Below are 23,242 nucleotides of genomic sequence, written 5' to 3'. Positions count from 1 at the left end.
AAATTTTGCGTATTCTTTATCTTTTACATGCTTTTCCTTCCCTTGGCAATTGATGCTGAAAGCTGAAGTTTATTTAATCAGATTGATTTTCGTTAAAACGTTTGTTATAAAAGAGAGATTTTGGTGCCTTGGCATAGAGCAGAAACTAAGCAATTTTTATTTTTCTAGGATGTACTTTCAAATGTAGAACTTAGTTTACAGAGTTTTCTTGTTTACTTTTTGCAGGTGATTCAAATAGTTTATGTGTTACCCCATCTCTAGTTACAGATCAACATAGATGGACTATATATCATTCCAAAGTAAACCTCCCAGCAGCATTAAATGATCCTAGATTAGCAAAAAGAGAATCTGACTTCTTCACAAAAACATGGGGATTGGACTTTGTGGACACTGAAGTCATACCTTCATTCTACCTCCCACAGATCAGCAAGGAACATTTTACAGTGTATCAACAGGAAATCTCTCAGGTAATATCTAATCTTGAAGTCAGGTCGAAAGGGATAGAAAGATCTTTAGTTTGATTTATTATAGATTTTTGACCAATAATCTTTGATGAGCTTACAGTATTCTTTTCTGTCTATATTCATTCTACTGTCCTGGGTTGTATTTAATTCTTTGCTTAGATATATGTAAATATATTTCTCTTACTGGAGTGATTTTTCACATTTATACTTTTCTAATAGTACTAAGATTCAACATGCAACCCACCCTGCCTCCCAAGGAGAAAATTGTTCTGTTAGGCCAGTAAAACCCAGATGATTTGTGAAGTTTAAGAAATGAGCAGAATAGAACTGTTTCTTTGTTTCTTATTTACCACAAAGAATTTAATAGAGCATGCTAGCTCTGGCAGATAGTCTTGATACCTTTAGACATAATATATTGCTCTACATTCAGTTCTGAGCGAGTGGTCCTAAGTTTGAGATGGCTTGTTATTCATTTTTAGTGAGTATTTTCAATATAATTTTGGTTACCATTTTAGTCTTTTAAGAAACTCACTTTTAAAATGGAACAGGGGATATTAAAACTTCTTTCTTTACTGAAATATAATTGCCATATAACATTATAATAGTTTCAAGTGTACAACATAATGATTTGATATTTATATATATTGCAAAATGGTCACCATAAGTCTAGTTAACCTCTGTCACCATACATAGTTACAAATTTTTTTTTTTTCGTGATGAGGATTTTAAAAATCTTTCCTAGGAACTTTCAAATATGCAATACAGTGTTATTAACTATAGTGATCACGTTTTATATTACATGTAGAAGAGGGGATATTTATATTTTTATAATATCCTTTTTTATACTTTTTTCATTAGCAAGCCTAATTTGCATTTAGCTGACTTCATTTCACTTGATACTTTGTTCTTTTTATGATTTGGAAATAGGCTAAATATTATTACATTATTGGCATTAGTACTATACAGTATCTGGTTAATTTTTAGTACTACCTACTATTTTTGTACAGCACCTGTAAATATTATTTACTTTTATATAATGTATATTCACATATGGTGTCTAGAGTTTTTGTGTTCCTCTTTTTTTTTTTAAAGTAGGCTCCATGCCTACCTAGTGTGGAGTGCAACATGGGGCTTGAACTCATGACCCTGAGATCAAGACCTGGGCTGAGACAAGAGTCTGATGCTTAATCAACTGAGCCACCCAGGTGCCCCAAGTTTCTGTGTTGTTTTCAACAATCATAGCTGTCTGGATGTTGTTAAGTGGATGAGCTTTAATATGCCTTCTTTTTGATGGTTTGTAATCTCATGCCTTATAACCTACCATTTGGCTTCTCTATTTATCCATTTATTGATCAAATATTTATTGAATGCCTTCCATGTGCCAGGCACTGTTCTAAACACTAGGGATACAACACAGACCAAAACACACTATTTCTCTCCATTAAAAAGTTTACATTTCTAACAAGGATTATGAACAATAAACCCTTAAGCAACCACTAAAATAACAAAACAAAGTATAGCTAATAAGCCAACAGAAGAGATAACATGAAATGAAAAAAATTCTCAATCCAAACAAAGGCAGAAAAAGGGTAAAAAGGGAGCAAAGAATGGATGAGAAAAAAAGAAAAACTTCAAGATGATAGACCTAAACCTAACCCTGTCAATAATCATATTAAATGTAAATGTTTAAGCACCCTGATTACAAGTCAGAGGTTGTGAGATTGGATGAAAAAGCAAGACCCAACTGTATGCTGCCTATAAGAAGTGTACTTTAAATACAGAGACACAGAACATTTGAAAAGTAAAACGATGGAAAAAGATATACCATGCTAACACCAGTCAAAAGAAAGCTGGAATGGCTATATTAATACCAACCAAAGCAGATTTCCAAGCAAAGACTATCCTAGGGGTAGCGATTATTTTATAATGATAAAAGTGTTAAGTTAATCAAGAGGATATATTTCTAAACATTTAGTCTGTAAAAACAGAGCTTCAAAATATATGAAACAAAAAGTAGGAATTTTATGGGGGAAATGGATGAATTCACAATTCTGGTTTTTATGGGGGAAATGGATGAATTCACAGTTCTGGTTGGGGATTTTAATACTTGTCTCTCAATAACAAGTGCTCAATGACAGCACTGTCAATCAACCTGAATTGACTTTGAAAGAACACATTGAAACAACATTCCACCCAACACAGAAGAATACATTTTCTTCTGAAGTGTTCCTGGAACATTTATCAACATAATCTGAACCATAAAACAAATATTAATACATTTAAAAGTCTTCAAGTCATACAAAGTATATTCTTTGACCACAATAGAATTAAATTAGAAATTATTGACAGAAAAGTGTGTGGAAAATCCACAAATACTTGGAAACCAAAATTAACACTTCTAAATAAAAATGTGGGTCGAAGAGGAAAAGGAAATTAGAACCATTGATCCTTGAACAACTTGGTTTGAACCATGCAGATCCACTTATATGCAGATTTTTTTGATAAGTACAGTCACAGTACTGTAAATGTATTTTCTCTTCCTTATGATTTTCTTTTTTTAAAAACAAACTTTTTTTTTTTTTAATGTTTATCTTTGAGAGAGAGAGAGAGAGAGAGACAGAGACAGCATGAGCCAGGGGAGGGACAGAGAAAGAGGGAGACACAGAATCCAAAGCAGACTCTAGGCTCCGAGCTGCCAGCACAGAGCCCAACCCAGGGCTCAAACTCAGGAACCACAAGATCATGACCTGAGCCAAAATTGGATGCCCAACTGACTGAGCCACTCAGGCGCTCCTTCCTTATGATTTTCTTAATAACATTTTTTTTCTAGATTATTTTAAGAAATAATATGTAATGTGTAATATACAAAATATGTGTTAATTGACTTTTTGTTACTGTTAAGGCTTCTGGTCCACAGTAGTTGGTAGTTAAGTGTTTGGAGAGTTAAAAGTTATACTTGGATTTTTGATTATTGGACATTGGTGTCCCTAACCCCTACGTTGTTCCAAAGGCAGCTGTTGTTTGAACTGAGTGGAAATAAAAACACAACATATCAAATTTGTGGCATGCTACTCTGGTGGTACTTAGGGAACAATTTATAGCAGTAGATGCATATATTAGACAAGAAGAATAGTCTCAAATTAGTGACCTCAACTTCCACCTTAAAAAGCTACCACAAGAACAAATTTAAACCAAAATAAGCAGAAGAAAGAAACATCAAAGTCAAAATCAGTGAACTAGAAAGTAGAGAAACAGTAGAGAAAAATCAGTGAAACCCTAAGCTGATTCTTTGAGATCGATAAAATTGGCAGACCTGGGTGCCTGGGTGGCTCAGTCGGTTTAGTGTCCGACTTCAGCTCAGGTCAGGATCTCGCAGTTCGTGAGTTCGAGCCCTGCGTCAGGCTCTGGGCTGACAGCTCAGAGCCTGGAGCCTGTTTCAAATTCTGTGTCTCCCTCTCTCTGCCCCTCCCCTGCTCACACTCTGTCTCTCTCTGTCTCTCAAAAATGAATAAACGTTAAAAAAAAAAAAACTTAAAAATTGGCAGACCTATAAGCAATGCTGATCCAGGAAGAAAAAACATAATCACCAATAACAAGAATGAGAGTGATGACATCACTACAGATTCTACAGTGGTTACAAGACTAATTTGAACAATTTTATGCCAATAAACTTAACAAGTTAGAGTAACTGACATATTTGTTGAATGACACAAATGACCAAATCTCACTCAAGAAGAAATAGATAACCTGAATAGCCTTATACTTATTAAAGAAATTGATGTTAAATACCTTTTCAAGAAGCAAACTCAAGCGCTCATGGCTTCACTGTTGATTTCTACCAAATATTTAAAGAAAAAACAATACCATGTCTACACATATTCTTTCATATTTTCGTGAAGATATGAAGGATAGGGTGAGTATTAGGATGAGGCTGGCAAGGTTCCTGAGATGTAAAATATGAAGGGGCATGAGAATCTAAGAGTAGGTACCTCTTTAAATATTGTACCCTAGGCTCCTTGCTTGCCTCACCCTATTGCCAGCCCTGGTGGAGTAACTCTCACATACTGTTGGTGGGAATTTAGAGTGGTACAAACCCTTTTGGAAAACAGTTTAGCCATTTCTTAAAAAGTTAAAAATACTTCTGGTTCAGCTTAGAAGGAGCTTGGAAGCTTCTACTCCTGTTCTCACAAGAAAAAATCTGAAAAAACTGAAAATCAACAACTTAGAGGCTTTTTGAAGGTAACAGCCCAGGGGCGCAAACTCACTAAAAGACAAAGGCCTAATCACAGAACTCTGGAATGCTTCCCTTCCTCCCACATCTTCCCACCATATCAATAGGGCACCTGTATAATAAGGGAATACAACTAAAAGACTTAATATTGTCTTAATAATGTCTCAGACTTAATATTTAAGAAATCTGTAAAGGCAGCAAGGGAGGGGCACCTGGGTGGCTCAGGTTGTTAAGTGTCCAGGTCTCTCAGGTCATGATCTCATGATTTGTGAGTTCGAGCCCCGTGTCAAGCTCTGTGCTGACAGCACGGAACCTGTTTGGGATTCTCTCTCTGCTCCTCCCCCATTTGCTCTCTCTCTGTCTCAAAGTAAATAAATAAACATTAAACAACAACAACAAAAAAGATAGCAAGGGAGACAAAAACAAGGACACCAGAGGAAATTTTAGCCTCTAACATCTGCAGCTACAGCAAACAGTAAATACAGCCTCATTCCTAGCCAGATAAACAGAAATCTCACACAGAATGCCTGTTTACCTCAGTTCCTTTTATCCAGTACATCATATCTGGCATTCAACAGAGAATTATAGTATATACTAAAGATAAGAAGAAGAAAACCCCACAGTTTAAAGAGCAAGTACTAGAATGAGACTCAGATGGCAACAATGTTGGAATTCTCAGACTGGGAATTTAAAACAACTATGGTTAATATACTAAGACCTTAATGGAAAAGGTAGATAACATGTAAGAATAGATGGGTAATGTAAGCAGAGAGATGCAAACAGTAAGAATCAAAAGGAAATTCTAGAAATAGAAAACAGCAGACATGAAGAATGCCTTTGATGGATTCATCACTAGACTTGAAACGTCAGAGAAAAGAATCAGTGAGCTTAAGGAAAAGTTGATAGAAATGTATCAAAATGTGTGGGTTAGTGAAAGCATTGCTTAGAGGGAAATTTAATAGTTTTGAATGCGTATATTAGTGAAGAAAAAAATCTAAAATTAATAATCTAAGCTTTTACCACAGGAGACAAAAAGAACAAATGATATTCAAAGTTAGCAGAAGGTGAATCACTGTGTTCGTACCTGAAACTAATGACCTCATGTGTCAAGTATCTTACAATAAAACAAGAGAAGAAAAGAAATAATAAAAATTAGACCAGAAATCAGTGAAATTGAAAAATGGAAATCAACAGAATCAATAAAACTGAAAGCTGTTTCTTTGAGAAGATCAATAAACTTGATAATTGTCTGGCCAAGTTAATTAAAAAAAAAAGACATAAATTATTAGTACTAGAAATGAAAGAGGTCATATCACTAATGATCTCATGGACATTAAAAAGATAGTAAAATAATATTATGAACAAACTGTATGCCCACAAATTCTGTCTGAATAAATCTATACTTATTAAAGAAATTGAATCAATAATAATTTTTCAAAATAGAAAACACCAGGGCCAGATGAGTTCACTGGTGAACTGTACCAACCATTAAAGCAAGAAGTTATACCAGTTCTTTATGATCTATTCCAGGAAATGGAAGCAAAGGGGATACTTTCTAACTTATTTATGCAGCATTAACCTAATATTGAAATTAGACAAAAACATTATGAAAAAGGAAAACTACAGACCACTGTCTCTCATGAACATAGTTGCAAAAGTCCTTAACAAAATATTGGAAAATCAAACCCAACAACGTATAAAAAGAATTCTATACCATAACTAAGTGGGATTTATTCCACATATGTAAGGTTGATCCAATATTCAAAAAGCAATTAGTGTAATCCATAAATTAACAGGCTGAAGAAGAAAAGTCGTATGTTCATATCAATAGATATAGAGAAAACATTTGATAAAACTCAGTACCCATTCATGATAAAAATGCAGCAAACTGGGAATATAGGGGAACTTTTTATTTATTTTTTTAATTTTTTTAATGTTTATTTTTGAGAGAGAGAGCGCAAGCAGGGGAGAGCAGGGAGAGAGGGAGACACAGAATCCAAAGCAGGCTCCAGGCTTTGAGCTGTCAGCACAGAGCCTGACGTGGGGTTCAAACTCATCAACTGTGAGATCATGGCCTGAGCTAGTCAGACGCTTAACTGACTGAGCCACCTAGGTGCCCCAAGGGAAACAAATTCAACTTGATAGTATCTACAAAAACCCTACAACTAATAGTGAGAAACTAGATGCTTTCCTACTTAAGATCAGGAACAAGCTAAGGATGTCTGTTCTCACCACTCCTTTTGACATCATACTGGAAACTCTACACAATGAGACAAGAAAAGGAAATAAAAGGTATATAAACTGGGAATGAAGAAATAAAACTGTCTTTATTCACAGATATCATGATTGTCTATGTAGAAAATCCCAAAGAGTCAGTAAAGAAACTCCTGGAACTAATAAGCGATTATACCGAAGTTGCAGGATACAAGGTTAATATTACAAAAGTAAATTGCTTTCTTATATGCTACTGATGGACAATTAGAATTTGAAATTAGCACAGCACCATTTACATTAGCACCAAAGAAAATGAAATACTTAGGTATAAATCTAACAGAATATGATCTATATGAGGATAACTACAAAACTGATGAAAGGAATCAGTGAAGATCTAAATAGAGATTCCATGTACGTGGATAGGAAGACTCAGTATTGTCAAAATGTTCTTCCCAACTTGGCCTATAGATTCAACGCAATCTCAGTTAAAATTCCAGCAATTTATTTTGTAGATACCAAGAAACAAATTCCAAAGTTTATAAAGAAAGGGAAAAGAGAATAGCTAACAAAGTATTGAAGAACCAAGTTGGAAGACTGACACTAATTGACTTCAAGACTTACCGTGAAGATATAGTAATATAGACAGTGTAGTATTTGTGAAAGGATAGATATACAGACCAAAGGAACAGAAGAGAGCTCAGAAATAGACCTACACAAATATAGTCAACTGATTTTTGATAGAGGTGCAAAGGCAGTTCCATAGTCTTTTGAATAAATGGTGCTGGAACACCTAGATATCCACATGCAAAAAATTATTAAATAAATAAATAAATAAATAAATAAATAAATAAAAAGAATCTAGACACAGACTACCCACACCTTTCACAGAAATTAGCACAAAATGGATCATAGACCTAAATGTAAAATGCAAAACTGTAAAACTAGAAGATTACATAGGAGAAAAATACATGACTTTGAGTTTGGTGATGACTTTTTAGATAATGGCATCAAAAGTACAATCCATGAAAGAAAAAATTGACAAGTTGGACTTAGTTAAAATTTAAAACTTCCATCTGTGCAAGACCATTAAAAGAAAGAATACAAGCTAGACACTGGGAGAAAATATTTTCAAAACACATATATGATAAAGGATCGCTATCCAAAATGTACAAATAACTCTTAAAACTCAACAATAAGAAACAACCCAACTGAAAAATGGGAAAAGGACTTGAATGAACATTTCTACAAATGACCAATAAGCATGTGAAAAGATAGTCAATATCACTAATAATCAAATTTAAATGATAAGTTTTATGTATATTTTGCCACAATAAAAAAAATGGGTGAAAGATCTGAACAGGCATCTCATAAAAGAATACATATAGATGTCAAATAAGCATATGAAAAGATGCTCATATGTCATTAGGGAATGGCAAATTAAAATAACAATGAGATGCCACTACACATCTATCAGAATTTGAAATTGAAATCTATGAGAACTGAAATCTATCAGAAATTGAAACACTGATAGCACCAAATGCTGGCAAGAATATAGACTAATAGGAACTCTTATTCGTTGTGGGTAGGACTGCAAAATGGTATAGCCATGTTTGAAGACAATCCTGTAGTTTCTGCCACAGTTGCTATCAGAGCTCTGAACACTACCAGCTCAGTATTTTTTCCTTACCATACTCCACTTCCCTATGGGTGTCTTCCACTATTTATGGTGTCTCTGAAAAGATAGAATTGTTAGTGCTCATCTAATCTAAAGTCAGTGAGGTTTCTTTTCCTTTGAGTCAGAAAGGGTTAACTGATACCTATCTTTCTATCTTAGGTATATAGGTTTTCACATTTTCTTCCTTGTTTTAAAAAGTTATTCTCAATTGATTTATGTTATGTAAATAAGGATCTTTCATTTGTACCCCCACTTCATTCCAAATTTATGGAGGTTTTACTATAATTATATAAAATGGGATGGGTGTAAATAAGCATATAGGTGTTCATAGAGTTCATATTTGGTTTATTAAGCATACTTGTTTAAGTTCAAGAGGTTAGTGATTTCATATTAAAATTTGTACAACTAATTTGGTATATTCTTTTGTGAAATATTTTGATGCTTTCATATTGCTACATAGCATTTATTTTGTTATTTGTCTTTTTATAGAAAGAGAAGACTCATGAGAGATGCAAGAATATTTGTCCTCCTAAAGATACTTTTGACAGGACTCTCTTACATACTCATGGTATGAATATGTGCTATTTGTAGACAATATATAGATGAATATGTGGTATTTGTAGCACAGTGTAAATATCAACAAACAAAATCTTAATTTGGGGATCTTTTATTTCAGTGAAATTTTTATAGCCTGTGATCATAATCTTTTTCAAAAGTTTTTGAGAAAGAAAAATCATGGGTCTCATAGTGTTATCCTTCACTTCAACAAATATTTATTTAACATCTGGGTGCTTGGTACTTTGCTTGTTGCTTAATAATAGTTGAATAAGAAAGAACACTTGTCCTCAAGAAGCTGAAAGTCTCCTGAGTAAGGTTGCAATACTGTATATCAAGCAGTAAGTTCAGTGTGGTAAGATTGTATAGAGCTCCTGATTTGTTAAGCCTTAGAAAACTTCCTAGAGTTGATGATTGCCTGTGTTTTAAAGTAGGTGTTAAGAAAGATTTATGTGGAGAAGAGGCCTTCTAGGAAGAGGGAACAGTAAAAGCAAAGCAGTAGAGTCAAGAGAGAACAGAGCATCTTCAAGAAACTACAAGAGTTGGGTATATTGGCTCTTCTGGGAGCAAGATATGAGGCTGAAGAAGTGGGCAGGGGAGTTGGCCCTAATATGAAGTGCCTTATATGCCATGTTAAGGAATTTTTCTTTTCTAAAAGCAGTACAGAGCCACAAAATATCTTTAACCAGACATGATCAGATTTATGATTATACATTTCACTGTGAAAATAGTTGTAGAAGATAAATTTAAGGAAGATGGTAAAATTGGAGACAAAGAGATAGTAAAAGGCTATTGAAGTAATACAAGTGAGAAATCATGTGGCCCCAAAAGCAGTTAAAATGAAGATGGAAAGGAATTTAGGCATTTGAGAGATAAGTTAGAGATCAAAGCACAGGTTTTGGTCATCAGTTAGTTGTTGGTAATGATAGATCAGTTTGCACACTGAGAAGTTTCTTTGGATTTCGCAATTTAGGAGATCTTGAGGACATTCAGACTTGAAGTGATAGTTACAGAAAACACAATACTATATGTTAAGGAGTGAGTACAAGAGAAAGAAATGGAGACTACCAATGTGGATATGACTTTAGGGTTTGAGATACAGGATATTGGCTATCTAGAACAGAGTGGAAGAATGTTTTTGCATGGTCAACACTAGATGAGGCGGGAGAGGCATTTGCATAACCCTGAGAGTATGTGCTTTCTTAAATTTTGTACTGGAGGTCCTCCCTTGCCTCAGCCTACTCCAGGCCCTGGGTTTTAGCTTTATCTTTATTTGTTTGTTTTAATGGGAGAGAGCTGAGCATGTTTGTATGCAGACAGGAAGAGCTATTAGAAGGCAACAGGTTGAAGATACAGAAAGAGGCAGGGTAATTGAGGATGAAGCAAGCTCATGAAAGAGGCAGGAAGGCATGGAGTCCAACCCAGAAAGGTTACTTTTGAAAGGGTATGTCCTCTGAGATCTAGTTGGTGAGATGAAGGTAAAGTAGGTTCCTTTGCAGGTTTGTTGTTGATGCAAACTAAATGTCTAAGAAGAAAATTAATATGGTGTTAAAATCTTGATCATAAGTTCTGGATGGGATGGTGGGTATTTTGAACAATAAAAACAGTATTCCTATATTAGTATTGAATTCATTTTTTAACTGTATGCCAAACTTAATTTCACCAAAACTTAATAAGATATCAACAAGCTTTCTGTGTCCATTTAAAAAAGACTTGAAATATATTTAGTTGTTTTATTGATACCATGCAATTGATTAAAATTATTCGAAACCTAGGATTTATTCAGTGTTTTGTCTACTACTAGGCATACAGGAAGTACCTGATAGATGTTTGTTGAGGGAATTTAAGTGGTTATATAGTGGCATAGTACAGAATCTAGTCAAAATGTATTTTATGGAATGAAGTGAAAACAAGTTTAAAAAATCATATTTTCCCCTTTTTCATAGATAAATCCAGGACAGATCTGGAGCAAGTACCTAAGGTAACAAAGCTTTAATAAATGAGAATACTGCTTTTTAATATCTTTAATTTTTTATAATCTTAAATATCTTTAATTTTGCCTTATAAGAAGCTTTCATTTGACTTTCTCACACTTTAACCACTTTGCGTCTTCTGGGACTTTGTGCATCATTTTTCTTCTCTCTTGTACATCATCAGTTTCTTCTTCGTTGCTGAAACTTACAAATATAATTAAGTCTCTCCATTCTAAAAAAGAATTTTATTGATCTTACTGCCCCTTCACATTATTAGGAGATCTTTCCTTTGTGTGAAAAATTTTGTAGAGGTATGTAGTAGATGTCCTCCTGTTCCCCCGGGGGAAAGAGTCCATTGCATTAATCAGATTCTCCAAGAGGTCTGTGATAACTGCTCTCTAGGGTGAGAAGACAGAGAAAGACAAGACAGAAGCAAAAAGAAGAGGGCAGTCATTTCTAAAGTTCTTTGATTCCTACAAAATAAAATTCAAACTCTGTCATTTAAGACCCTTAATTATTCATTTCCATCATAATCACTCTCTTAACTTTTGCTTACTAATCTTTACACATTCTTTATTTCAGCCAAACTTTTTTGCTGGCTCTGTGCTTTACTTGTACTGTTCCTTTAGCTGGAAGACTTTTCCCTCAACTCCTCATATCTGATCCTTTCTTTACATTCTCTTGCTGAAATGGCAACCTTATATAAATACATTTCTTTCCAACTGAAGATAATTGGCCCCTGTGCTAAATTTCCATAGCATTTTATGTAGACCTGTGCCTTCCTTTTTAAGGCATTTGTCACTTTTTATAAGATATTTATGTGTGTATTTTATCACATCTAGTGGACTGAAGATCCTTAAGATTAAGACCTATGTAATAATTTATCTTTGTTTCCCCTTTAGTGCCTAGCATAAGAGTTAGATTATCAGTAAATATTTATTGAATTAATAAGTACTTTAAAATATACTAAAGCGGGACTAGAAAATACACTCATGTCCCTAGTTAGATTTTCCCTATCCCTTTATACTAGTTTTTGGATATAGGTAAAATCAATCAGTAAAAATAAAATATAGAAATTAATTAGGTAAGTAGTTAAGTTAAACTGTGTTTCAAGCCTTATGCTAGGTAGTAGAGATACAAAGATTAATTAGCTGTAAATCCAGGAGCATATGGTCTCCAGGGGGCAATACATATATTAAATAAATAATTTTTGTAAAGTATGAGATACATAAATATATGTGGTATATGTACTTGTGTTCAAAGATGGGGTAATGTGTTCAGAGATCGAGTAAGTAATCACACGGAGATAAATTTGTCCTTTTGTTTGGGTTGTATTCTCTAGGAAAATAGGAAAGAGCATTCTAGGCTGAAAGTGCATACAAAGATAACAGCACGAGGGTATGGAAGATTGTTGAGCATTACTACAATGTAACTTCTAAGTAGTGGGAGTGGCAAGATACAAATCACTGAGGGGGTTAAAAAAAAAAAAAAAAAGGCTTTTGATGCCTTTCTAAAAAGTTTGGTCCTGAGGTCATGGGAATCCATTGAGAGATTAAAACAGAGAAATTAATTCAGTTATACTTGTATTTTAAAAGTATATCTGATGGGATGCCTGGGTGGCTCAGTCGGTTAAGCATCCAACCTCTGCTCAGGTCATGGTCTAGTGGTTTGTGAGTTTGAGCCCTGTGTCAGGCTCTATGCTGACAGCGCAGAGCCTGCTTCAGATCCTCTTTCTTTCCCTCTCTCAAAAATATATAAACATTAAAAAGTATATCTGACATTAGTATAGGGGATAGATTGAGGAAGCATATCATTAAATAGCCATGTCTGTAATCCAGAGGTAATGAGGGGCTGCACTGATGAAATGCTATAGACTTAGAAGAGAGAGAGGATTCAAGTATTATTTAGAAAATATAGTGGGTAGGACTTAGTGCCCAGATGAATGCAGTATGTAAAGGAAAAAGAGTAGTCTTTCATAAAATTGAATTTGTTTTGGTTTTAAAATTCAGTATATATCTAATCTACAAAGTAATTTTGAAAGCATTTTAAGCAGGAGAAAATAGAAATATAGAGAAATTGACATTTGGGTTTTTTTAAAAACTACTATCAATGGGGGAAATAATATAGAAATTTTTGGATAAAGAGGATGTCTCCCTTTGGTATAAGCTTAGTGGGACTATATTAGTGAATTTGATCACATAATAATGGAATGATTATCTCCATTGGTAAAGACAAAAAACATTTTTCTGTCTTTTATGAGTATTTTAAACTTGATGAAACTATACATGTTTATACAGATTCTTGTGTAAATCAGCATATCACTTGCTTTTCTGTTTATGCTTGAGATCCAAGTTTATTATTAATGGTCTTATGATGTTTGAAGGGATAATGGATGTAAAAGAAATGTTTATCTAATCGAGGAAAATACATTTTTTAATAGATTTTTATGAAACCAGATTTTGCCTTGGACGATTCCTTAACTTTTAATTCAGTTTTACCATGGTCTCATTTTAATACTGCTGGTGGAAAAGGAAATCGTGATGCAGCTTCCTCAAAGTTGCTACAAGAAAAGGTAATTTCTTTTTTACTTTTCCCATGTAGAAAACTTTATTATAGTTAAGTAGTACCTTTTGTGTGGGTTCAGATTTAGTTATTTAGTAAGGGCTAATTTAATTTCATTTTTATTGTTACTGCCTTCAAATTTTAACTGATAAAAGTAAAAACATTTGATTCAATGGAAAACAAGTTGTACTGGTGAAAAAGGAAAAACTAATTGTTTGAGTGCTTCTTATCCAAAATAGCAGTTGCTAGAATTTAGGTTGGAAGGTTATATTAGACAACACAATTAATTGCTTTACATTTATCTCCAAAAATACATTGGCAAATTTTATATTCTTTATGATTTAAGGCATGGAAAATCAACTTTTGCAAAGGTGCTATTTTTCCTTATTTATACATAGTAAGGATGATTATTTTGAAGCAAAAGTATAGTTAAAAAATATAGTATTTTTAGCTTTGCAAAGCCTGATCTTTTACATATTAGTAGTCAGCAGTTTTTAAAAATTTTTACAGTGTTCTCTAAGGGAGAAATCAGCATCTTGAAAGTCATTTAAAATGTAGAATTTTAAACACATCTTAACTCCTATATCAAGAATCTTTTAAAACTTGAATAGGAAGTAAAGGTCTTTGATTCCTATTCTTTCTCAGCATTCAGTTTAGAGCATTTCTAAAACTGGTTCTTAAACTGAGAAGAAAGCATTTTGTTTCAGGTTAGTGACATCTCTTGGCAGTCTGGAAACTTGTCTCAGGACTATTATTCAATAAATGAGGTCCAGTAACTGAAGAGGAAACTAGTTTGGGGAGAAGAGGAGAAGACATGTAAGGAAAGAATCATGAGTATTCTTTTTCTTACAGTTGAAAATAAAAATGAAGTAATTTTTCCTTTGGCAACATTTTCACATATAAAGGTTTTCCTTGAGTAGGAACAAATTCATAAATCCAATGAAAAAGATGGGTTTATGGACACAGGCTCATTCTCAAGACTGCTTTTTTTCACATTCCAATATATGCCCTGCTAGACTAGTCACCTTAAAAAACAACAAAAGCTAATGAAAATCTCTTCCTAAATACTAATACTTCCTAAATACTTTTAGGAAGACTAAAAATTGTTCCCTTTATAGAATTTTAATAGGAAATGAATTATGAAAATATTATGCTGTTGAAAAGAATAGATCAAAGGAATATTGATAACTTGCAGAAATCTTTGAAATTCAAATGAAAGAATTTTCTCATGGTAAATGTATAAAGTGACTAAAGTAATGGAATTTTATTTTTTGGTAAGTTGCAGAATTAAGATCATTATATTTACATTTGGGCTTCATCTTATTCTACTCTTGTCTTAGAAAAGGAGTGGAAGAAAGGATCCCAAGAGAACGCTTTCAAACTCACTTTACGATTGACAAACAGCTGTTTATATCTTGCTATGTTTTAAGAGAGGGAATGCTACAGCCAGGGTTAGATAATTTGTATTTTATTGTAATGCTACCCAAAGTGCTGGTTTGTGATAAAACCTAGTGGTTTGCACTAGAATGTAAATCATTGCAGTGCTTCCTTTATTAAGAAAGTCTTTCTATGAAAAAACAGTTTAGTAGACTTAGTGATATAGTTGATTTACTTTCCAGCAAAGTTCCTTATTTTATCATGGACCTCTTAAATAGTTCACAGACTGGCAGCAGCATATAAACTGAATTCTGAGTAGCACTCTCCTAAAGGAGTTACTCATTCTCCATTTACTATTCTGAAAATTGAGTCTACTTTAGCTTGCGATGTACCCAAGTACCTTTGTCCCCATATTGCTTTTTAGGTAAATAAGTGCACAGACGTGTTGAAGATGAAAAGAACAACAGTAAAAGGGTATAAACTCAAGAGATTTAAACTATGGAAAATTTTCTTGTTTGTAACCTATTATATATTATGATAGATTACTGAAGGAGCTTTGTTGAAGATATGTGTGATCTTGCATGGTTTTAAGGAAACAATCTTGGTGACCAAATAATCTCTTCTAATTTTATGAGTCCTACATGTTGAAAGCCCATTAACCTTTTAGCACTGTGAATTCTTGTGAGATGTTGAGAGAGAATGCCTAGAGCTTGAGCTATAGGTTGAAGAATCTAAAAGTTAAAAAGTGGGAGAGAAGTAGAAGATAATGTAGCCCAAAAAAGCATATGCAATTAGAAAGGAAGAAAAGACAACTCAAGTGTTAGAAGCCCATATTTGAAATTAGAAAGTATTTTTAAATATATGTTACTCTAGGAATTAATCTTGGTTGTGTTACAAATAAAATGTGAATCCATTTAAGGCATATTTTAAAAGGAAAATATATTGGCAATAAACTGAGTTTTACAAATTGATAAAAGAATAATCTTTTAAAATATTTTTAATGTTTATTTATTTCTGAGAGAGAGACAGAGCATGAGTGGGGGAAGAGCAGAGAGAGAGGGAGACACAGAATCCAAAGCAGGCTCCAGGCTCTGAGCTGTCAGCACAGAGCCAGATGCGGGGCTTGAACTTGTGAACTGTGAGATTATGACCTGAGCCGAAGTCGGACGCCCGACTGACTGAGCCACCCAAGTGCCCCAAGAATAATTTTTGAAATGTAAGATAAGCAGCCTTGAAAAAAATGTCCCAGTGAATTCTACTACTTTCCATAATTTGTGACTGGATCATGAATTCTTTAGTATTTTGCGGAAGTGTGGTATAATAGAAAGAGCTTCAGTTTTTGAGTCAGGTCTGGATTCAAATTTTAGTTTTGCCACTTACTAACCACATGACTTTATTCAAATTATTTAATGTCTCTGAGCCTCAGTTTCCTCATCTGTAAAAATAAGAATACAAATAATACTTGTACTCTAAGATTGTTAGAACTAGAAAATTATGTGTATAAAATATCAGTGCCCAGTATATAGAAGGAGGAGGTCAATAAACAGTAACTATAATAAGCTTTTAGTCAGATAAGTGATGTGTGATGGTGTGGGGGTTAAGGAGATCATTCTGTCTCAGATCTTAGAACTTCTAAAACTAGATAATGATCTCAGATGACTCTTACTTTCTAGAAAGTAGTTGGCATTTGGAGGGCAGTAATAGCAGGAGCAGAGGAAGAAGGTAAATCAGCTTCTTCTACTCTTTTGTCTTAAATTTATTAATATTTGGGCTGTTACCTTTTGTCTCCCTTCTGTTCTGTTATGCTCAATATCAAGAATTCCATAATCAAATAGCTCACACAATGGGATTTAAAATACATATAGAAATCTTGTATCATTTTCAGAAAGTATGTGGATAGTCAAAGAAGGTATACTTACAATACTCTTATGATTTTTTTTTTTTCTTCCCTCTTAAGCTGAGCCATTATCTGGATATTGTGGAAGTAAACATTGCTCACCAGATCTCTCTACGTTCAGAAGCATTTTTTCATGCTATGACCTCTCAACACGAATTGCAGGACTACCTCAAGAAAACTTCCCAGGCTGTAAAAATGCTTCGAGATAAAATTGCACAGATTGATAAAGTAATGTGTGAAGGATCACTACACATTTTAAGACTGGCACTTACCAGAAATAATTGTGTTAAAGTGTACAATAAACTCAAGTTAATGGCCACTGTACACCAAACTCAGCCTACAGTACAGGTGTTGTTATCCACTTCTGAATTTGTTGGAGCATTGGACTTAATAGCAACAACACAAGAGGTTCTACAGCAGGAACTTCAGGGCATTCACAGCTTCCGGTATGTCCTTTAAATAAGCTATTGGAAATAATGTTAGAAATTTAAAAATTTTAAAGCTGAAGAAGTGTGAATGTATTTAGTTACATGAATAGTTTTTCTTCTAGACTGATCTGCTTAGTAATGTTATCATTGTGCTGTTTTAGTCTTAGCAAATCATAAGGACTAATATTTACAGAAACATTTGGATGGAGAAACAAAATTAAATTTTCCGGTAGAGGATGCCAGTCAATGAAAGGCCAGTCATAGCTTTGAAAATAACATTTTGAAAATGTTAAAATAGTTTTGTGTCAAGGTAGTAGATCAAGGTGCAGAAGGAATACCAGTATATCTCAGAATAAGTTCATTTTATGGTCCCTGGCTGGCTCAGTTGGTGGACCATGTGGCTCTTGATCTGGGGGTTTAGCCCCACATTGGGTGTAGAAATTACTTAAAATCTTTGGTATGGTCCTGGGTGTTTGTGAGTTAAGATGGTGGAGTAGTAGAGGGACCCTATGCTTGCCTTGTCCCTCAAGCACAGCTAGATAAATACTATATCATTCTGAACATTCAAGGAATTGATCTGAAGACTGAGCGAACAAACTGCACATCTAGAGAGAAAAACAGGCACATCGTGGAAGGTAGGAGCTGTGGAGAGTTGACTTGGGGGAGAAAAGAACTGCAGGTGCTGTGGAGGGGAGGGAGCCCTGGTCACAGAGACAGTGAGAGAAAGCAGTGCACAGGGTTGCACAAGAAAGTCTTCCCCAAAACCCTTGACTGGGAGGAGGTGAGGGGCTGATTATTGTAAGTGCATACAAGCATGAAGCTCAAAATCTGAAGTTTTAGAATTCTGCACCATTGTTCGGGTCATGCCTGGCAGACTTAGGGGTGCTCCTGTGGGAAAGGAGGGCAGAGGCCCCGGAGTGGACAGAATGGTCTGAGGATCTCCTGGGTCTCACTAGGAGAAACAGTTCCCCTTCTTGGAGTGTATTTGGGAGAGGTGGTACTGCCTCTCAGGGGACAAAAGAGATGGCAGACACCATTGAGCCACCTCAGTAATTAGCATTGCAGTAGAGGTACCTGCTGAAGGCAGCTAGCCAAGAAACCAGCTTTTGGCTGTGTTTTACCATGAATTCCAAGCCCCCTGCGTGGGCATGTGACTGCTTTTCTGGAACAAACTGGCACCAACTGTAGCGTGGCGAGACCCTTTTCCAGAGGATCAGCATAGATTTGTGCTGTGCTGGGTCCCTAAAATTTGGAGTTTTTGAAACCCAGCTGCATGCCTGAGATAAAACACAGGAGGTCTGTGCCACCAGACAGGCAGATGGCTTGGGCACCAGATGAAAGCAGAGTTCTGACAGAAGCCTGGGACATAAGAGAGGAGATTGTTTGCTCTTCTGTGAAGCCTTCTTGAACAGCAGCAGATGCGAACTCCCCTTTTTGGGGATGAGAGAGTGGGATGACCCATTTCCCCCCCTGCCCATCGGCACAGAGAAACTTCAGTGAGCAACACACTGCCCCCAGTGGAGGCTGGAGCTGCTTACACCAGGCCCCACCCCACTGTGCCCTGTGGGTGCATTTTTACTATAGCAAGTTGGCCTGAGAACCAGCACAACAGGCTCCTTCCCCCAAAGACCAGCACAAATCCTCCACACGTATCAATTCTTCTGAACTTGATAGAGTGTGGCAAAGTTTCAGCTCTAGTGGAAATAGGATCAGGCTTATTTTAACAAGCAGACCAAAGCACACCTAGTTAAAATGCCACACACTGGACAAGGTCCCAACACTCCCCAATGCAGGCAAGGAGAAACACTGCAAAGAACTGACCTGAGGGAAAGAGCAGCCAAAACACAGCTGCAGAGTGCACACTCTGAAATACTTTCTGACGTGCCAGGCCCTGAACAGTATAGGACCTCTTCTTAATACAGCCATTACACTCAGCAGGACATATAAGTCTTTCCTAACACATACACAAAAACAGTGGCCTAGTCAAAATGACAAGATGGAGGAATTTGCCCCAAAAGAAACAAGAAGAGGTCATGGCCAGGGATTTACTCAAAACAAATATAAGTAATATGCCTGAATTAGAATTTAAAACAACAATCATAAGGATACTAGCTGAGCTTGAGAAAAACATAGAAGACATTAGAGAAGCCCTTACTGCAGAGATAAAAGAGCTAAAAACTAGTCAGGCTGAAATAAAAAATGCTATAACAAAGATGCAAAACAGACTGGATGTAATGAAGTAAGGATAGATGAAGCAGAGGAATGAATCTGATATAGAAGCTATGGAAAATAATGAAGCTGAAGAGAAGAAAGAAAAGTATTGGATCATGAATGTAGACTTAGGGAACTCAGCAACTCCATAAAGTGTAATAACATTTGTATCATAGGAGTTCCAGAAGAAGATAGGGGAAAGGGGGCAGAAGGTTTATTTGAGCAAATTATAGCTTCCAACTTCCCTAATCTGGGGAAGGAGCCAGACATCCAAATCCAGGAGGTACAGGTAACTCCCATCAAATACAACAAAAGCCAGCCAACACCAAGACATCATAGTGAAATTTTTTAAATATAGAGGTAAGGAAAGAATGCTGAAAACAGCAAGGGAAAAGAAATCCCTAACCTACAAGAGAAGGCAAATCAGGTTTGCAGCAGATGTCTCCACAGAAACCTGCAGGCCAGAATGGAGTGGTAGGATATCATCAGCATGTGCAATGGGAAAAATCTGCAGCCAAGAATACTTTATCCAATAAGGTTGTCATTCAGAATAGAAGGGGAGATAAAGAGTTTCCCAGATAAACAAAACCTAAAGGAGTTTGTGAACACTAAATCAGCCCTTCAAGAAATGTTACAGGGGACCCTTTGAGTGGGAAAGAAAGATCAAAAGCAACAAAGAATAGAAAGGAATAGAGAAAATCTCCATAATCAGCAACTTTATTGGTAATACAATGGCACCGAATTTTTATCTATCAGTAATTACTCTGAATGTAAATGGACTAAGTGCTCCAATCAAAAGACATAGGATATCAGAATGGATTGAATAAATAAATAAAATAAATAAAGCCCATCTATATGCTGCTTAAAAGATTCATTTTGGTCCTAAAGACACATGCAGATTGAAAGTGAGGGATGGAGAAACATTTATCATGCAAATGGATGTCAAAAGTAAGCTGGAGTAGCAATACTTATATAAGATGAGCTAGATTTTAAACCAAAGACAAGATGAAGAAGATCACTGTATGATAATAAAGGAGTCTGTCCATCAAGAAGATCTAACAATCATAAATATTTATTCCCCCAACTTGGTAGCACCCAAATATATAAATCAATGAATAACGTAAAGAAACTCATTGATAACAATACAACAATAGTAAGGAACTTTAACACTCCACTTATAGCAATGGATAGATCATCTAAGCAGAGAATCAACGAGGAGACAAGGGCTTTGAGTGACACACTGAGCCAGAAGGACTTAACAGATATGTTCAGAACATTTCATCCTACAGCAGCAGAATACACATTCTTTTCGAGTGCCCGTGGAACATTCTCCCAAATAGATCACATACTGTGGTCACAAATCAGGCCTCCACAGAGTATGAAAAAACTGAGATCATACCATGCATATTTTCAGATCACAACACTATGAAACTTGAAGTCAACCACAAGAAGAAATTTGGAAAGACCACAAATACATGGTTAAAGAACCTCCTACTAAAGAATGAGTGGGTTAACCCGGAAATTAAACAAGAAATTAAAAAAAAAAAAATGCATGGAAGCAAATGAAAATGAAAACATGACAGTCCAAAACCTTTGGGATGCAGCAAATGTGGTCACAGGAGGGAAGTATATCGTAATACAGGCCTATCTCAAGAAGCAAGAAAAGTCTCAAATATACAACCTGAGCTTACACTTAGAAAAGGAACAGCAGGGGTGCCTGGGTGGCTCAGTCGGTTGAGCGGCTGACTTCAGCTCAGGTCATGATCTCACGGTCTGTGGGTTCGAGCCCCGCGCCAGGCTCTGTGCGGACAGCTGTGCTGACAGCTCAGAGCCTGGAGCCTGTTTCGGATTCTGTGTCTCCCTCTCTCTGACCCTCCTCCGTTCATGCTCTGTCTCTCTCTGTCTCAAAAATAAATAAACGTTAAAAAAAAAAAATTAAAAAAAAAAAAACCTGAAGCCTCAAAAGAAAAGGAACAGCAAATAAAGCCTAAAGCCAGCAGAAGGGGAATAATAAAGATTAGAGCAGAAATAAATGATATGGAAACATACAAACCAAAAAGGCACAGTAGAACAGATCAATGAAACTAAGAGCTGGTTCTTTGAAAGAATTAATAAAATTGATGAACCCCTAGCCAGACTTACCAAAAAGAAAAGAGTAAGAACTCAGATAAATAAAATCACGAATGAAAGAGGAGAGATCACAGCCAACACCAAAGAAATACAAACAACTATAAGAGGATATGATGAAAAATTATATGCCAACAAACTGGGCAATCTGGAAGAAATGGATAGATTCCTGGAAATATACAAACTACCAAAAGCGAAACAGGAAGAAGTAGAAAATTTGAACAGACCCATAACCAGCAATGAAATTGAATCAGTAATCAAAAATTTCCCAACAAACAGAAGTCCAGGGCCAGATGGCTTCACAGGGGAATTCTACCAAACATTTAAAAAAGAGTTAATACCTATTCGTCTCAAACTGTTCCAAAAACAAGAAATGGAAGGAAAACTTCCAAATTCATTGTATGAGGCCAACATTACCTTGATTCCCAAACCAGATAAAAACCCCCACTAAAAAGGAGAATTGGAGGCCACTATCCCTGAGGAACATGGATGCAGAAATTCTCAACAAGACACTTGCAAATTGAATCCAACAGTACATTAAAAGAATCATTCACCACTATCAACTGGGATTCATTCCTGGGTTCAGTATTCACAAATCAATCAATATGATGCACCACATTAATAAAAGAAAGGATAAGAGCCATATGATCTTCTCAATAGATGGAGAAAAAGCACTTGACAAAATACAGCATCCATTCTTGATAAAAAATCTTCAACAAAGAAGGATAGAAGGAATGTACTTCATCATCATGAAGGCCAAAACGGAAGACATACATCTAATATCATCCTCAATAGGTAAAAATTGAGAGCTTTTCCTCTACAGTCGGGAACAAGACGGGGACGTCCAGGCTCAACATGATTATTTAACAGAGTACTGGAAGTCCTAGCCTCAGCAATCAGACAACAAAAAGAAATAAAATACATTCAAATTGTCAAGGAAGAAGTCAAACTTTCATTGTTCACAGACAACGTGATACTCTATGTAGAAAATCGAAAAGACTCCACCAAAAAATTATTGGAACTGATACATGAATTCAGCTAAGTCATAGGATATAAAATCAACATGCAGAAATCTGTTGCATTTTTATACACCAGTAATGAAGCAGCAGAAAGAGAAATCGAGGAATCAATCCCATTTACAATTGCACCAAAAACCGTAAGATACCTAGGAATATAGAGGTAAAAAGATCTGCACTCTGAAAATTATAGAACACTTATGAAAGAAATTGAAGAGAACACAAAGAAATGGAAAAAACATTCCATGCTCATGTATTAGAAGAACAAATATTGTTAAAATGTCCTTATTACTCAAAGCAGTCTACACAATTAATGTAATCTCTATCAAAATACCACCAGTAGTTTTCATAGAGCTGGAACAAACAATCCAAAAATTTGGAACCAGAAAAGAGCTGGAATAGCCAAAGCAATCTTGAAAAAGCAAAGTAAAGCTGGAAGCATCACAATTCCAAACTTCAAGTTATATTACAAAGCTGTCATGATCAAGACAGTATGATACTAGCACAAAAAC

General features: G+C 35.3%; 1 protein-coding gene across 6 annotated transcripts in view; it reads left to right on the top strand.

Annotated features, from left to right (window-relative positions):
- Nucleotides 1-23,242, top strand: part of VPS54 (VPS54 subunit of GARP complex) — a 137,850-nt gene that overhangs the window by 19,904 nt on the left and 94,704 nt on the right. For 5 of the 6 annotated variants that reach the window (XR_008417865.1, XM_053890732.1, XM_019435116.2 and 2 more), the window contains exons 3-7: nucleotides 226-467; nucleotides 9,074-9,152; nucleotides 11,086-11,120; nucleotides 13,553-13,684; nucleotides 17,009-17,394. Coding sequence is in view for 5 of the 6 variants with exons in the window: in XM_053890732.1 (XP_053746707.1) it covers nucleotides 226-467; nucleotides 9,074-9,152; nucleotides 11,086-11,120; nucleotides 13,553-13,684; nucleotides 17,009-17,394 (874 nt within the window). In the remaining variant the exon portion in view is untranslated. The remainder of the gene's footprint in view (nucleotides 1-225; nucleotides 468-9,073; nucleotides 9,153-11,085; nucleotides 11,121-13,552; nucleotides 13,685-17,008; nucleotides 17,395-23,242) is intronic. The other variant, XM_053890731.1, reaches the window with a different exon arrangement.

Source organism: Panthera pardus, unplaced genomic scaffold (assembly GCF_024362965.1).
Source record: "Panthera pardus isolate Hobbes unplaced genomic scaffold, ASM2436296v1 HiC_scaffold_25, whole genome shotgun sequence".
Taxonomy (NCBI): domain Eukaryota; kingdom Metazoa; phylum Chordata; class Mammalia; order Carnivora; family Felidae; genus Panthera; species Panthera pardus.
Note: the sequence above shows the minus strand (reverse complement) of the source record. Positions and strands in the feature narration are given on the sequence as shown.